The following is a 17113-nucleotide window of genomic DNA, read 5'->3' on the forward strand; positions in this document are numbered from 1 at the left end:
CAACCGGACCAATTTGGTTGCTAAGGAGACCTGACTGGAGTCACTCACCACACGCCCCATTGAGAGAACCACTAATCACCACCACGAGGCGGTTACCCCATGTGACTCTACCCTCCCTAGCAACCGGGCCAATTTGGTTGCTAAGGAGACCTGACTGGAGTCACTCACCACACGCCCCATTGAGAGAACCACTAATCACCACAACGAGGAGGTTACCCCATGTGACTCTACCCTCCCTAGCAACCGGGACAATTTGGTTGCTAAGGAGACCTGACTGGAGTTACTCAGCACGACCTGGGTTCAAACTCACGACTCCAGGTGTGCTAGTCAGCGTCAATACTCGCAATATACCCAGACCCCCGAACATATCACAACTTAAGAAACTTTATTTGCAATATATATTAGGGATGCACTGATAAGAAAATTTTTGGCCAATACTAATTGTAATATTTTGAATATTTTGCCACTTACTTGAGTGACATGAGATCACTGAATTTTCTCAAGGGTGGTTTTAAAAATGTACAAAGAGATACAAAAGCTTTTGTTCTAACAATAAATAATTTCCATTGAACATGGATTGGATCTGTTGAGCACATGACAACACTTTAAAGAGAGCCACAATGAAAGATAAACAGAAGATAACAAAATATTGAAAAATCACTAAATATCATAGCATGACGCTTGATGTAAACAAAGGTTATTTTATATTATAAACATTTTTGCACTTCAGTTTTTGTGGTTTAAAACAACAGAGCTCACATTTTACATGTCTGTACTGTATATAATAGAACATCACAACTTAATTTTATGCACACATATTATGTTGGGCAATTCGATGGAAATGTCTAAAAATAAAAAGTTTCCAATGGAACAAATCACCCTTTTAAATTCTATATTGGTGTAATGGATCATGGAAAATGCAGTCTAGACCGCTAGAGGGCGCCGCTTGCTTACACAATACAGACTGAAGCTCTACCTGAAGAGTCGCTCAAGACCTTATTGCGATTTCAATCTTAACGCAATTAATCGTGCAGCCTTAATGACTCCATATCAATGTCTCAGAAGCCAAAGTTTGGATGGTTTTACCTCATCATGTACACGCAAGTGCCGCTTTCTCAAGTGTCACGTAACGGCGGTTTTTCCTCACGACAAAGAATTAAAATGAAATATGACATGTTGTTTGGAGTGTCAACACTTCCACATTCTCCATTCGGCAATCGTTATTTCTGGATTGTGCGTTTGAATTCAAAGAGTTTTTACAATGTATGATTATGATTAATTATAAACAAACCATCGGTTTTTAAAAACAGCGTTTTCATGCTTCAACCGATGTTTTAATTTGGTTATTAATTGGCTGAAAACTTTAGGGCAGGTGATACATCAGTCCATCCCTAATTATATCTGGAGTGGAGTGGTGGTGGTGTATTGGTCTAAACCCCATAACTAGTAAACTGGTAATCAGAAGGTTGCTGGTTCGATCCCCACAGCCACCACCATTGTGTCCTTGAGTAAGGCACTTAACTCCAGGTTGCTCCGGGAGGATTGTCCCTGTAATAAGTGCACTGTAAGTCACTTTGGATAAAAGCATCTGCCAAATGCATAAATGTAAATGTCTCATTCTTTAACAAATGCTGATGTGATTGCGATAAATTCGATGAATCAATCAGCATATCGTAATGCATTTGATTATGTATTTTAATCAATTGACAGCCCAAGTATAAATGCAACATAAAACTTCACGTTACCAGCTGTCTGTCCAAGCTGCAGGTTGCTCATGTCCTTGGCCAGCCCGTTTGTTCTGGGGCTGGGGGCCGCACATGTGGAGATGGCCCTGGGGGGCCTCTTCCCTGGAACCTTCACTGTAGTCCGAAGCAGGTCGATCTCCTTTCCATGAACATTCTGCATGTAATCCTACATAGTAAAACATGGTGAAAAGTGACTACAACAGCATGGAAAACTTTGGTTTCATTTTTGTAGTTAATTGTGCCAACCCTCTTTAAGGCAAAAGATCCATTTGAACATATTTGGCATTCATGATCAGTATCCCTCTGATCAGTACATTGCTGTATATTAAATCAGCCGATGGCTTTTAGTGCACATGTAAAACCTTCCCTCAAGCGACTCTTTCTCCCTCTCTGCTTTTCCGTGGATCACAGCACGCCATCGCAGTACGTGTTTGGATTCCGACTGTGCTGTCTGGATTTGCGCGTGGCTTTGCTTGCGCTGATGATGAAAGTTACTCAATGCTAATAGGAATGCAATTACCAGCCGCAAGCTGTTGGCCCGCCATTCCTGAAGGGCTCTCCTGTGGCTTGTTAAACCATGTTGAGAGCTCTTGGCTTTGAATTGCCCTTTTGTTGGCCTCTAGAGTGAGGTATGGACACGTTACGCTCTTGCTCTAAATTGCTCGGCGCAGCGCACATTCACAGGGTGTCGGACCTTTGTGTTATTTGATTGGAACTCAGCTGATTTATGGCAGTTTCGGGTGGCATGCTCTCCCTCTCAAAGCCTGGCCCCTGCTCATTAAGGCAAAGTCTACACGTATCTGCTCTATTGAAGAATGTGCACTATTGTGTCTCATTCAAGAGGTATACTTGAGGGAATTATCCATATGTAACTCTTGATTTTAAATAAAGGACAAGTAAAGCACATGAGAGATTTCGTTAAGGGAGTTGGAGAGCTCCAATGTGAGCAGTTGATGAAAAGATCATCATCTGGCCATCATCGGGGACAGATGTGTGCTTAAAATGTGATGCTGCTGAGAGATGAATCTATGTGACAGCACTGCACTAAAGTGTAATTACATAATGACACAAGAGTGTAAAGACTGTACCCAAACATCTACACTGGCCCCAAAATTAATTGGACATTTAAGTCACACTTCATGCATGAGCGTAACTGCATTTAGCCGTGTGCACACTTCGATTTTGGCTATGATTGTGCCAACTTGGACTGTAAAATATTTCTAGTCACAAAGCAAAATCAGTCTTTGATCGCTTAGTGTGACATGTTCACAGACATGTTGTGTCAGAAAAGTCATTGCAGTCGTGAAGTGTGACTGCTCCTGGGTCATTTCCTGAAATATGGCCCTTTCCATTTAAAAAAAGGTGATTTTTAACCTTGTGCAACCCAGCGTCCAAATGTGTCATTTGGCTTCACTATTCGTAACACATCATTTAAATGAATTAAAACAGACTAAGTAATGTTCACAAGACTCTACACTGTCATTTAAGGGTTAAACTTCTGGTGCACCAAGTCACGTGACACAACGGCGTGACGTTGATTTTTGTGGAGCACTCCTACGGGCACAGCGCCAACAAAAGTGCCTCTGCCAAGAAACCTATTTACATTTTATGATTGAAACCTGTTTGGTTGTAAAGAGGAGCGTCTCTAGTTTCGTTTGATATGCCGCTTTAAATCATCCATTAATGTTTTGCACTTCAGTGCGCTGATAAACATGAAGTGCACATATGTGGACAACAGGACAATATTCCCTCAAAAGTTGAAAATACATGTTAGTTATTTTGAACTATACATTTGAACAACATTAACACATCTGTGGGTCATTTCAACACATTTTAATATAAATGTTGTTATATTTTATTTTATCACTGTACAATACGGATCTGTTCATTAATATTAATAAATGCTTTCATGTATATTTACTGTCATTATCACATTGAGAATAAATAATGTGTCTTTCAGAGGCTTTATATGGAGTTATGATGAAAATAAGATGCATTTCAAACTGTTCTGAGATCAGTGCAGACAGACAGCACACTGGAGGTTACGTCATGCACTAAATAGGGAGCAAGGGAGCATCCTATATCTCTCTATGCAGTTAAGTGCATGCACTAAATAGGGAGCAAGGGAGCATCCTATAGCTCTCTATGCAGTTAAGTGCATGCACTAAATAGGGAGCAAGGGAGCATCCTATAGCTCTCTATGCAGTTAAGTGCATTCACTCAATAGGGAGCAAGGGAGCATCCTATAGCTCTCTATGCAGTTAAGTGCATGCACTAAATAGGGAGCAAGGGAGCATCCTATAGCTCTCTATGCAGTTAAGTGCATTCACTAAATAGGGAGCAAGGGAGAATCCTATAGCTCTCTATGCAGTTAAGTGCATTCACTAAATAGGGAGCAATGGAGCATCCTATAGCTCTCTATGCAGTTAAGTGCATTCATTAAATAGGGAGCAAGGGAGCATCCTATAGCTCTCTATGCATTTAAGTGCATTCACTAAATAGGGAGCAAGGGAGCATCCTATAGCTCTCTATGCAGTTAAGTGCATTCACTAAATAGGGAGCAAGGGAGCATCCTATAGCTCTCTATGCAGTTAAGTGCATTCATTAAATAGGGAGCAAGGGAGCATCCTATAGCTCTCTATGCAGTTAAGTGCATGCACTAAATAGGGAGCAGGGAAGCATCCTATAGCTCTCTATGCAGTTAAGTGCATTCACAACATAGGGAGCAAGGGAGCATCCTATAGCTCTCTATTCAGTTAAGTGCATTCACTAAATAGGGAGCAAGGGAGCATCCTATAGCTCTCTATGCAGTTAAGTGCATTCACTAAATAGGGAGCAAGGGAGCATCCTATAGCTCTCTATGCAGTTAAGTGCATGCACTAAATAGGGAGCAGGGAAGCATCCTATAGCTCTCTATGCAGTTAAGTGCATTCACTAAATAGGGAGCAAGGGAGCATCCTATAGCTCTCTATGCAGTTAAGTGCATTCACTAAATAGGGAGCAAGGGAGCATCCTGTAGCTCTCTATTCAGTTAAGTGCATTCACTAAATAGGGAGCAAGGGAGCATCCTATAGCTCTCTATGCAGTTAAGTGCATTCACTCAATAGGGAGCATCCTATAGCTCTCTATGCAGTTAAGTGCATTCACTACATAGGGAGCAAGGGAGCATCCTATAGCTCTCTATGTTGTCAGTGTGACATGATGTTACAAATAACCACTTTGACACCGGTTGGTTAAAAGAATCTGAAAAGTGTTCGTTAGATCAGAAAAACAGGTCTAGCATCATCTGTTAGTAAATGACAGTTTAATATTTTCTTGAATTGTGGCTTAATTATCCAAATAGTTTCGGGGTCACAGTATGTGTACGCAACGGATTACATAAAGTTGTGTCATGGTTGTTAGAGGGTGTGAAAGTGGATGACATGTTTGGAGTTTTGTTCTTGCTAATTAGGTTGCATCTATTGTCATTCACTTAATCAGCTGCATTAATGTGATTTCTTGTTCACATAGTTGAGCAATTAAGTGTCCTGATTAAGTTTCATCCGATTAGCCTCCACAAACACTCTAATTGATGCCCGTGTAGCAGACACCTGCTGATGAGAGGAACCTGTTCATAGCCAAAGGGAGGAGGGGGACGTTACATGATGACGCGCACTTCCTCTAATTCACCCGATGAGGATGTTAATGAGGGAATTAATGAGCGCAAGTTTAAAATGACTGTTCATTGAATTCTTGTCTGTTTGTTTTGTGTTGTTGTGAATAAACCCTCATGATCAGCTGAGACTGACTTGATTGTTTTTATGATTGGGCTTCCAGATACTCCAATGATGTTGGTGTAGAAATAAAAGTCATTTAAAATTAACCTCTAATTAACCCCTCAAATTATTTGAACCCTTATGTTGTGTTTCGGTCATTTTGACCCTGACATTTAAAAAAAAAATGTATCAATCCATTTGGAATAAAATTGCTTGACTTTGTTCACACATGATATCTGAAAACACACACTAAAAATGTGTTTCCATGCACACTCTTGGAGGAATACTTCATGATCTAGTTATCATGTTATGTTGCGTTTGGGCTCGTTTGAATCGGGATATTCTGCTGTAAGTGATGCTACATCACTGTCTATGCTATATATATATATATGTTTCGGGACGTAATAAGGAAAAAAGTGACAAAAAGACACTCCTGTTTATTATCATTATGTGTGTCGAAGGGAATTTCATGCTCTGATTCACACTTGCAGAGTGCAACACATGCGCTCATTGCATTTTACTAATTGAGTCTTTTCCAGCGATATTGAACACATGGCGATCTCATCTTTTTATGGTTTTACCAACTCTGAATATAATTGTTGTGATAAAAAATTTGTAAATGATGAGAACGAAACAGTTCTTATTTGTCAGTAAATTAAATTAGCTAATTAAAAAAGATTCTAGACTTTATAATGGCACGTTTAGTTCAGATCAAGTAAGTGGTTATTAATTTATGATGTATTATTATTATTATTATTATTATTTACGCAGGGTGTGCCCGCCACCGGCCCGTTTATGCTGAGTTTAATTGATCCTTTCATTAATAAAAGTACTTTTTTATATATATATGTAAAATAAAGGAGTATAAAAGCTGTCATAATTAAAAATATAAGTTGATATAAAGATCTTGTGATAATAAATGCAATATGAGAGATTTATAAACAATCTTAGTGGGCCGGTCATTTTTGACCGGGAACACAAAATGTCTAAGCACAAAACTAACACAGGGGTTAATAAGTCCCTCTAATATAATCAAAATCCAGAAGACAGATCTCATTGTTTTACCACAAAGCAAACATGTATTTTTCAGAAATAGTACTGGTCACAGAGAATAGTCATTCAAGTAACTGGCTTCTGTATTGGGTCAATTTAACACCAGAAATTATTATTATATTTGTATTTTTTTGTAAAATGCAATATAAGAAATGAAAATGAACTGGTAGGGATGTATATCTACAGTACATTCTTTGCATGTTGTGGAGCACAAAATCCATGTAATTCTTATAAGATTAGATAAAGTCATGAAGCATCAAGCTGATACTGGAATATTAAGTATTTTTCAATCTTTTAAAATGACTGTGGGGTCTCTTTGCTTGTTATGAAGAAGGACATGTTTTAATTCTACTTTTGGGCATTTTATTTTACTTGACAGGAAATTATTGGGAAGAATCAGGTTATAGGGTTTCTTGAAGGAGGGACTGAAACCTGTGACGCCTGCATGAACAGCACAGCTCAACACCTCACACTAACCGCTGCACCACGGCTGCAATCATCAAAAGATACATTTATAATTTCTGTGTTTTTCACCATTTCACTCTATTAATCTGCTGTTCACATCAGCCTACACACACACCCTTTCATCTGCGCTCCTTTGAACTATTTGTAGAATAACTCTGGGATTGATTAACACCAACAATAAGGTTTGATTACTCTGAATAAAAAGCCAGAGAGAGAGAGAGAGAGAGAGAGAGAGAGAGAGAGAGAGAGAGAGAGAGGGAGAGCAGCCAATAAAGGACAGTCATTTACATTGGTGTTTTTGCAAACAGGTCGTCCAAGCTGGTGATTATGACAGCCATTATGGTGTAATATTACACATCACCAGTGACAGCCGCGTGCAGATGAGCTTGTAATTAAGGACAAGTGTTGTTAGAGATGCCACGCTTACTGGGACGGGGGAAAAACACAGGATATTACGGTGATGGACGAATCACACCTTTAACCCTTGTTAGTACTGACAGCACAGGGAGGAAAGCAAATATAATACACATGCACAAGCTGAAAGAGTGAATATGGGGCGGGTGGTGTGTATGACTGATGTGGAAAAGAGTGTGTGTGTGTGTGTGTGTGTGTGTGTGTGTGTGTGTGTGTGTGTGTGTGTGTGTGTGTTGGTACTCACATGCAGACTGGGATGGTAGGTGAGGACTCCATTGTCACAAAGCGTGACATATTTTTTCTTCCACTCTTTGTTGAGCGATTTGCCGCTTCTTTTCAGCAACATGCCCTAAAATGCAAAGGCACACACAAATACACACTTAAACCATGATATGAACACTTAAAATGGTACAGCATTTATGTATTAATCTTTCCTCTGGGGCAATATTGTTTTGGGGGGATATGGGGTGAAGACACAGCGCAACTAAATAGAATAGAACAAAGTTGACGTAAGACACTGAAAAACAAAGAAAGAGGGGGGTAGCTCAGTGGGAGAGGCGCTGGGTACCACCTCCAGAGTTCACTAGTTCGCTAGTTTGAATCCAGGTCGTGCTGAGTGACTCCAGTCAGGTCTCCTAAGCAACCAAATTGGCCCGGTTGCTAGGGAGGGTAGAGTCACATGGGGTAACCTCCTCGTGGTCGCTATAATGCAGTTCGTTCTCGGTGGGGCGCGTGATGACAAGTGCGTGGATGCTGCGGTGGGTGACGTGAACACGCCACACGTGCTATGTCTCCGCGGCAACACACTCAATAAGCCACGTGATAAGTTGCGCGGGTTGAGAATCTCAGATGCGGAGGCAGGATTCGTCCTCTGCCACCCGGATCGAGGCGAATCACTACGCATCCACGAGGACAAGCACATTGGGAATTGGGCGTTCAAAAAAAAAAAAGTACTTTCTAAATTATTTTACTGGTTTTAAGTGTGAGAGAGTGAGAGAGAGTCTGAGAGAGAGAGAGAGACAGAGAGAGAGAGAGAGAGAGAGAGAGACAGAGAGAGAGAGAGAGACAGAGAGAGACAGAGAGAGAGAGAGAGAGAGAGAGAGAGAGACAGAGAGAGACAGACAGAGAGAGAGAGCAGAGAGAGAGAGACAGAGAGAGAGAGAGAGAGAACCATCTGTGCTTCATATCACAACCTGTCAACTTCCCCATTTTCCCCTTACAAGCAAATCTCCCCATCATATTAGACTCAAGTGGACAGACATTTGATATTTGCACACTTTGAGGAGAGCGAGAGAAAAAGAAATCTGCACTGTGAGCTACAGGAGCAAATCCCCCTCTGGAGAGCTGGCGAGCGCATTAGCACTATGACACGAGTGCCAACCTTCCTCTCCTACGCACATCAGTGGCGGATGACTGGCCGTTTAAGGGCCGGCCGCCCACACCTCATTTCAGCCAAATTCATTAGGCAAGAAAGGGAATAAAACTGTCCGCTGATTAGCTATTACGCTGCGGCGGCGGTGGCGGCACCTCGCTGGACTTGTTAAACATTAACATGCAGACAGGAGGCATAATAATGGAGCTTTGCCCTGGCTGTCATGGCGTGTGCCACACCAGGGCCGGAGAGTCTCTGTCACTCTCAGCATTGTTCTTTTGTTGTTTTTCTTTCTGTCACTCCGAAGTCTGAATTTTCATAAACAAATGCCATGATCCCTCACGGACACGCCGTTAAACTGGCCTAATTATATGGTAATTGGTGTCTGAACAGGGCCTGCAGTTTTGGTAATAATGCCAGCTTAACAAATCAGGCATCCTATAGTTTAGCCTTTACTTTCCACAACTAAAATGGATGCATTAATGACACATTTGGGGGAATTCAGCGCTGACAGCGTCTAATTAAATGACATTTTGGGTGGTTTGGGAATAAAGCTGCGTTCACGCTGCCAGCGACAAAACAACCTCATCTCATTCATTTTCATTGAGCGCTGGCGACCGTCAGCGACCGGTTGTGGGCGTGTCCAGCGACGTGACAAAGTTGAGAAATGTTTAACTTTATGCAAATGAAGAGCGACAGCCAATACGAGAGAAGTTGGTGGAGCTCATTATTAATAATAATATTAATTGTAAAGAAACAGTTCTGTTTAGACTCTCCGTACACACCACTAGCGACCTAACCGCTAGTCACTGGCGACATGCAGCGACAAAGTAGCTGTCATGTTTTAGTGCTGGTACACCACACACAAAAGTGGAGCAACTCTTCAGTGAATTCGACCCATTATTTCCATCTTGGTTTAGTGATAAGGGTTCCTAAAATGTTGAATTTGAATAATAAAAAGCAACAAATCATGCATAATTAGAATAGTGAAATAAATAGGCAATTTTTGATGTCAAAGGCCACCAAGGTAAATGAAGTTAAAGCCAGTAGATGCCAACAGAGACAGGTTACAGGACATGCCCTCAATACTAATACATTTCAATGTTTGACTTTATCAAGATTTTCTTTGTTTACTTTTGCATGATAAAAAATGTTGGTGCAGTTTTGCTTCATTTTCGGTGACTTTCAGTTTATCATGTACAGCATGATTTACTTTAACCTCGTGAGACCCCACGTCCACATGCGTGGACATTATGTTTTGGCTCCGCTACAGGCTATGCTTAATTAAAACAAATTTAAACCAACTGATCTCAGTTCAGAAGACTCTAGGCTGTCATTAAAGGGCTAAACTTTCAGCGCAGTGAGTCATGTGACAAAACGATAGGGTGCCAATCTCAGCTGAGTTTGTCTTTCGGGGAAATGGCACGCTGTGAAACACAATGTCCACATATGTGGACAATAGGACTAACTTTCCATAAAAATCCTACATTCACTGTACATTATCACATTGATCAATGGATGATTCCACAAGCTAAAATGTGTCTTTCAGAGGCTTTATGTGGAGTTATGATGAAAATAAGATGCATTTTAAACTGTTCTGAGACCAGTGCAGACAGACAGCACACTGGAGGTTAAGTCATGCACTAAATAGGGAGCAAGGGAGCATCCTATAGCTCTCTTATAACTGTTCTGAGACCAGTGCAGACAGACGGCACACTGAAGGTTATGTCATGCACTAAATAGGGTGCAAGGGAGCATCCTATAGCTCTCTATAACTGTTCTGAGACCAGTGCAGACAGACAGCACACTGGAGGTTAAGTCATGCACTAAATAGGGAGCAAGGGAGGATCCTATATCTCTCTATAACTGTTCTGAGACCAGTGCAGACAGACAGCACACTGGAGGTTAAGTCATGCACTAAATAGGGAGCAAGGGAGGATCCTATAACTCTCTATGCAGCTAAGTGCTATTCCTATTGCTTGAAATGACTTACAATTTCACAACTTTGTCCACATATATGGACATGCATTTTTAGCAAAGTTTTTTTGCTTGTGTAATACAGCCAGTCTGTCCTGAGAGTAATGAAGTCTGCATCTGTTCTGAGATCAGCCCTAAGAGATGTAGCTGTACATGTGAGAGAATGTTCCCTTAGGTCAGTCCACATGTCTGTCATCCCCACAGGACAAGATCGCATCCTGGGGGGAAAAACAATGGGCTCTCCCGCTGAGTGGTAAACACAAGTTGATGAGCATTTTAATTTCCTAACAAGGGTGCTGCCGCTAGCGGCCCATCTGTCACATAGGATGAATATCCCTTGCTTCATTAACTTGGAGAGAGTTATGTGTGGGGTTAAACAAGCAAGAGTGGAGAGGGGAAAGAAATCAAGTAAAGGGATGGGCAGATTGAGGTGGGCGAGGTAAAGAAAGGAGATGATCTTTTAATGACAGTGGCAGCAGTGCAGATGTATGTCTCTCCAGGCCTGTTGTGTTGTTCAAGGTAGCATGTTTGGGATCTAGGGATATTCATTTAGCTCATACGGGAAGATGACAAGTGATCTTTCAGCAGAAGAGGCTAATTGAACGCCACGTTGCTTCTCTGATGGGAGTACATGTTCATTATTTAAGGCCCGGGCCAGAGACACCCTGTTTGTCCTGCCCTGATTGACAGTCTGCAAGGTCTCCCGATCCAAGACAATATCTCATGCAGCCGTTCCTACTGACTTTAAAAACCCACCATGGTCTTCAGTTGTACAGATAAGGACTATAGTCAGAGCCGGATTATCCATAAGGGCACTTGGGCCAGTGCCCAGGGGCACCAACCATTCACAACCACTAGGGGGCACCACATGACACAAGCTTTAAAAATATTTTTCGTAAATTGTTATATTATTAACTTGAAATTCTTGAAAAACCATACATAACTTGTTTATGAACACTAATTTAACAATAATAATAATTATAATAATAAATTATAAATAAATGAAGATTACATGACCACTATCACTCCCCCCCTCCCCAATCTGTCACAGTTGAGTTGGTCCACAACAATTACGCGCAAATGTGTCATTTTTTTAACGGCTACTACAGAAAATGAATCAAAATCCAAAATGGACAGACAGCAATTGAGTGGTTTCACAAAAAGAAGATTAAAGAAAGAGAAGGATGCTAGACGTTTAGCTACAATAAAAAATGTTCCAGGGATCGACAAATTTTTTGTTAAATCACTAGTTTTTGGGAGAACACGGAATTGCAGACACCAGCAGCACTAAGTCTGACACCGCTGGCGCTGCTAGCGGGGGAGATGCAGCAGCTGCTAATGTTAGTCAGGGCGTCGGCGATGACCGCCAGGCGAATGAGGATATTCTCCTTGTCCTTGGGGGAGACAGGAGCGAGGAAGACTCGGGTGAGGAAGAGGACATTAATGAAGATAAATATTAGGGGTGGGACGGTACATGTAAGTTATTCTTATTGAACCGAAACGGTACGGGCGTCACGTCTCGGTGCACGAATTTACACGGAGAATACACGGTATAAAAATAAATAAAACTAAATAGCGATACATATCGCTCTATTTCGCATAATGAACAGTCTGATCAAGATTGCAATGCTGGAGTGTGTGTGTGTGTTTGTGTGTGCGCGCGCGTGATCGAACTTTTTTTTTGGGGGGGGGGGGGCCTTTTGAGGTATAGTGCCCAGGGGCACCACACTGTCTTGATACGGCCCTGACTATAGTTCATATTTTTACTTGCCTTGACAACAAAACAAATTAATAAATAATAATAATCAGTGCCATCAGTCAGCGCGCCAGCTGTACAAGCAACATGCCTCACCTTGTACAGAAACGCTTTTGGGCTCAAGGACAGCTGGACCGAGCCACCATTCTGGGAAGTCCGGCAGGGTCTCTAAATTTAACTTGACACAGCATCCCAAAAACACAGCGCTTATGTTAGCTAAAACAAGACACACCGTCTGATGCATGGATACATACACCAACAACTAAAACTAGTGCAAGTAGTCCAATAATAGGGTTATGTTCAATAATATGCAAATACAACCAACAAACAACGACTTTAAAAGGCACTTTTTATATTGTCCAAATGTATATCTGAATCATGATATATATTATGCATTATATTACATTTATAATTATTTTAATTATTACATACTAAACTATCTTTATTTGAGGGGCTTTCTCTGCAAATATTGATATGCCATTAATTGTTATTAATTAGATTAATCAACAGATCACGTAATTAATTCGATTAAAGATTTTAAATCGCTTGACGGTACTAATTATTATGTGTAAAATATAGGGATGGACCGGCGATATTTATCAGCCAATTATTAACCGAATTAAAACATCGGTTGAAGCATGAAAACGCTGTTTTAAAAAACGATGGTTTGTTTATAATTAATCATAATCATACATTGTAAAAACTCTTTGAATTCAAACGCACAATCCAGAAATAACGATTGCCGAGTGGAGAATGTGGAAGTGTTGACACTCCAAACAACATGTCATATTTCATTTTAATTCGTTCTCATTCTCACATTAATGAGGAAAAACTGTCGTTACGTGACACTTGAGAAAGCGGCACTTGCGTGTACATGATGAGGTAAAACCATCCAAACTTTGGCTTCTGAGACATTGATTTGGAGTCATTAAGGCTGCACGATTAATTGCATTAAGATTGAAATCGCAATAAGGTCTTGAGCGACTCTTCAGGTAGAGCTTCAGTCTGTATTGTGTAAGCAAGCGGCGCCCTCTAGCGGTCTAGACTGCATTTTCCATGATCCATTACACCAATATAGAATTTAAAAGGGTGTTTTGTTCCATTGGAAACTTTTTATTTTTAGACATTTCCATCGAATTGCCCAACATAATATGTGTGCATAAAATTAATTTGTGATGTGTTCAATGGAAACGACTTCTTGTTAGAACATTCCTGAGCAAAACAGTTATCTCATGACAAAATAAAGTGGCAAAATATCGGTATCGGCCAAAAACTCCCATATCGGTGTATCCCTAGTAAAATATGTATTTTCTTATTAAATGTTACAAAAGAAATTATGTTTTTAATTTGTAATAACAGCTGGAAATGACATAGCTACAGATGTAACACAGCTATGCATTCAAATGGTACAGCATGGCATGCCTAATGCCAAGGTCGTGGGTTTGACTTCTCATGGAACACACATACCGATTAAATGCATGTAAGTTGTGATAAAAGCTATGTAATGCACTGTAATTCAATTTGGATAAAATTGTCTACCAAGCGCATACAGTATACGAGTGCCGGCCCGAAACGGTCTCACACTATCCCTTGGCCAGCAGGTCATCCTTATGATTCAGCCGTGCCCACTACAGTAGATCAATGGCAGAGCTTTAGTGCACCTTTTAGCAGAACGCCAATATCAGTAGAGTTTATCCTCCAATAAAGAGCAAGCTTTATCACAAATGAAGAGTAACAAAGACAAAGCAACAGAAACAGATAGAGAACAATAATAACGTCATCGTTTCAGGTTTTCTTCCAGGGTTGAGATGGAACAAACAAACAAAAGCTTCTAATCTGTGCGCTCTTCCATTAAAAGAGGCCGATCTGTGCTCTTATCAGTGTGTTATCCTCTTCTTTCAGCTCATCTCATTCCGTCCATTCTTCCGTAACAAAAGGAGAGGTTCACCGTGAGATGAATGCGGCCTGTGGCACGGGGTGGGGACGGAGTCAGCGTGGTGGACAGGATCCGTCTCCTGTGAGCTTGTGCCGGACAGACATTCAATAAAGGGTTGGGTGTTTGCCCACGCTGGCCATATTGTTCTTGGGTGCTTCCAGAGAGAAGGGTGCTAAATTAAGTGTGTCATCCCAACACAAGCTCACCTCCGGCCCTGTCACTGTGAGTGACTGTAAGTGTGTGTGCGTGAGCGAGAGATGTAGGGTCGCATGAGTGACTTGGTGTGAAAGCTGGAGGTCTGATATCGCTGCGGCCATCTGATCTGGCCGGTGCAGGCAGTGACCCCCCCCCCCAAAAGACATTTATCATTTAATGACAGGCAGCTGAAGCACATACTCACAAACACACACAGAGCAAACACTTCAGTGAGGCTGTGGATATACGTCATTAAGTAACCGCTAGTGAACTATCGTAATTTGCCATACATTCAATGACAGTTCCTAATCCTAAAATGAATGTACTCCAGCATACAGTATATTAAAGGAATATTCTAGGCTCAATACAAGTTGAACTCAATTGACAGTATTTGGTGTGTAATGTTTAAAAAACAAAATGGACTCGTCCCTCATTTATTTACCAGAAACTAAATGTAATTCCAATTGCCGGTTACAAAGGAAGTGAATGAGGGCAGTCCATAAACGTTACAATACAACCCGTTTCAAAAGCAAAGACAAAAACGTTTTAGGGGTAACATGATTGTACTGTGATAAAATCAGGGATTTGTGTGGCAATTACCAGATTACAGGGGTTTATGGGTATTATGTTGCCATGACAACATTGGATATATGTATTGGTTTTTTTTAGAAATACAAATTATATTTTCAGCAACGGTTTGAGTGAACTGAAAAATTGTCATGAATTTTAAAAATGTACTTTACACAGTAAATTTGTAGAAAATAAAATCTGTAAATGTCCGGATTATTTCCAGGTTAAAATGACATTTTGAATCCTAGATTTTCAGTGTGGACTTGATTCCGTACAGAGATACAGTGTGTATACACGGGTCGACACATTGTATCATTTAACATCTTCATTCTAATGGTCTCAGCAATGAACCTCTTCATACCGACACTTCCCTTAATGACGATCTAACGCTCTGGAGTGCATGTTTCCTCAAAGCACACAGCACAGAACGGCAATGCAAAGCTCAACAATAACACATCAAGGTCATGGAGGAACTTAATGAGGGCTTTAAACACTCCAACCGGCAAAGGATACCGGCAAACAGAGATTAGCCAAATCTAAACAGAGAGTCCTGATTGATGTTTGTGTATCTGGTTAAATTATTCTCAAACTAAAATTATACAGGGTGTGGGGTGGGGTGGGGGGGTGTGCATGACTAAAATGCCATCTTGGCCAAAAAGGCTTGGAGCGGCGACAAACTTTCACCGGGATATGATATTTTTCCAATCCCATAGAAGGCGGATCAAGTCACACTCATTAAAGGCTTGATAGCGGGTCTTTAATATTCACCGTCTTAATTAGGGCTGCAGTTAATTTCATTAAATTATTTCGGTGCTAAATGAAGCAGATTATGAGACATCTTTTATTGCGAAGCGTGAAATTACAGCCTGCCCGCTGCCAATGGCAGGGCCAAGCTAATGAATTACAGGGTAAATAACACCCGAATTAACCATCCAATTTAACTCCTTACAAAGCACCCCTGCTCTGAGAGGGCAGAACTTCGTCAAACACGTACAGTTCAGTGCTCATCTACGCACCAGCAATTACAAGCACAATACTCATTTCCCTTTATGATGAGAAGAGATGTTTCAGTGCCGCAGTATTTCTTAAAAGGACATTTGAAGACGCACTTTTGCATGGTAAATCATATCATGTGAAACATTTTGATTAGCAACACCAAACATGGAAACGGGGCAAAATGTTCTCTTGTTAAATACTTGTTATACTCGTAAACTCTGGTGCATTTTTGCGCTGCATATTCACACACACACACACACACACACACACACACACACACACACACACTTTGGACTAATCGCAAAAAATGTGTCTAATTTTTTTCAGACCCCAAATTTGTAAGCATGTAATTCTGAATCTGACTTTGAAAACTCTAATTTCATTCCACTAGATGGCAGCAAGCACTAGAAACAAAAAAAAGTCCTCTATCACATTCCATCACAATATACAGATCTGACATGTAGGTGGCGCTATAACGCATTTCAGCCCTCAGAGATGTCCTCGTCCATAGACATTCAGCCTTTATGCACCACCATCAACATTTCATTGAATATCTCGGCCTGTGAGTGGACTATAAGATCAATCTAGGTGTCGTTAGAAAGCTGAAATCCTCATCGTTGCGACAACATATAAGTCAAGTCAAGTCAATTTTATTTGTATAGCGCCTTTCACAACAAACATTGTTTCAAAGCAGCTTTACAGAAGATCAGCATTAACAGACGATAAAACTGTAATGTCTATAATGTCGATTAATCATCATTGTGTAATTTAGATAAAATATGATTTTTAATAGTGTTTAAAAATAATTAAATGATAATTGTATTAATAACCCCAGTGAGCAAGCTGTGTATCTCCTGTAATAATCACGAGTGAAAGCTA

The 17113-nt window shown here is 40.7% G+C and overlaps 1 protein-coding gene across 1 annotated transcript in view; it reads right to left on the minus strand.

Moving 5' to 3' along the window:
- Positions 1 to 17113, minus strand: part of LOC127653720 (arf-GAP with GTPase, ANK repeat and PH domain-containing protein 1-like) — a 170599-nt gene that overhangs the window by 63852 nt on the left and 89634 nt on the right. The window contains exons 11-12 of the mRNA XM_052140515.1: positions 7677 to 7781; positions 1746 to 1911 (exon numbers count right to left, since the gene is read on the minus strand). Coding sequence (XP_051996475.1) covers positions 1746 to 1911; positions 7677 to 7781 — 271 coding nt within the window. The remainder of the gene's footprint in view (positions 1 to 1745; positions 1912 to 7676; positions 7782 to 17113) is intronic.

This window comes from Xyrauchen texanus, chromosome 13 (genome assembly GCF_025860055.1).
Source record: "Xyrauchen texanus isolate HMW12.3.18 chromosome 13, RBS_HiC_50CHRs, whole genome shotgun sequence".
NCBI lineage: Eukaryota > Metazoa > Chordata > Actinopteri > Cypriniformes > Catostomidae > Xyrauchen > Xyrauchen texanus.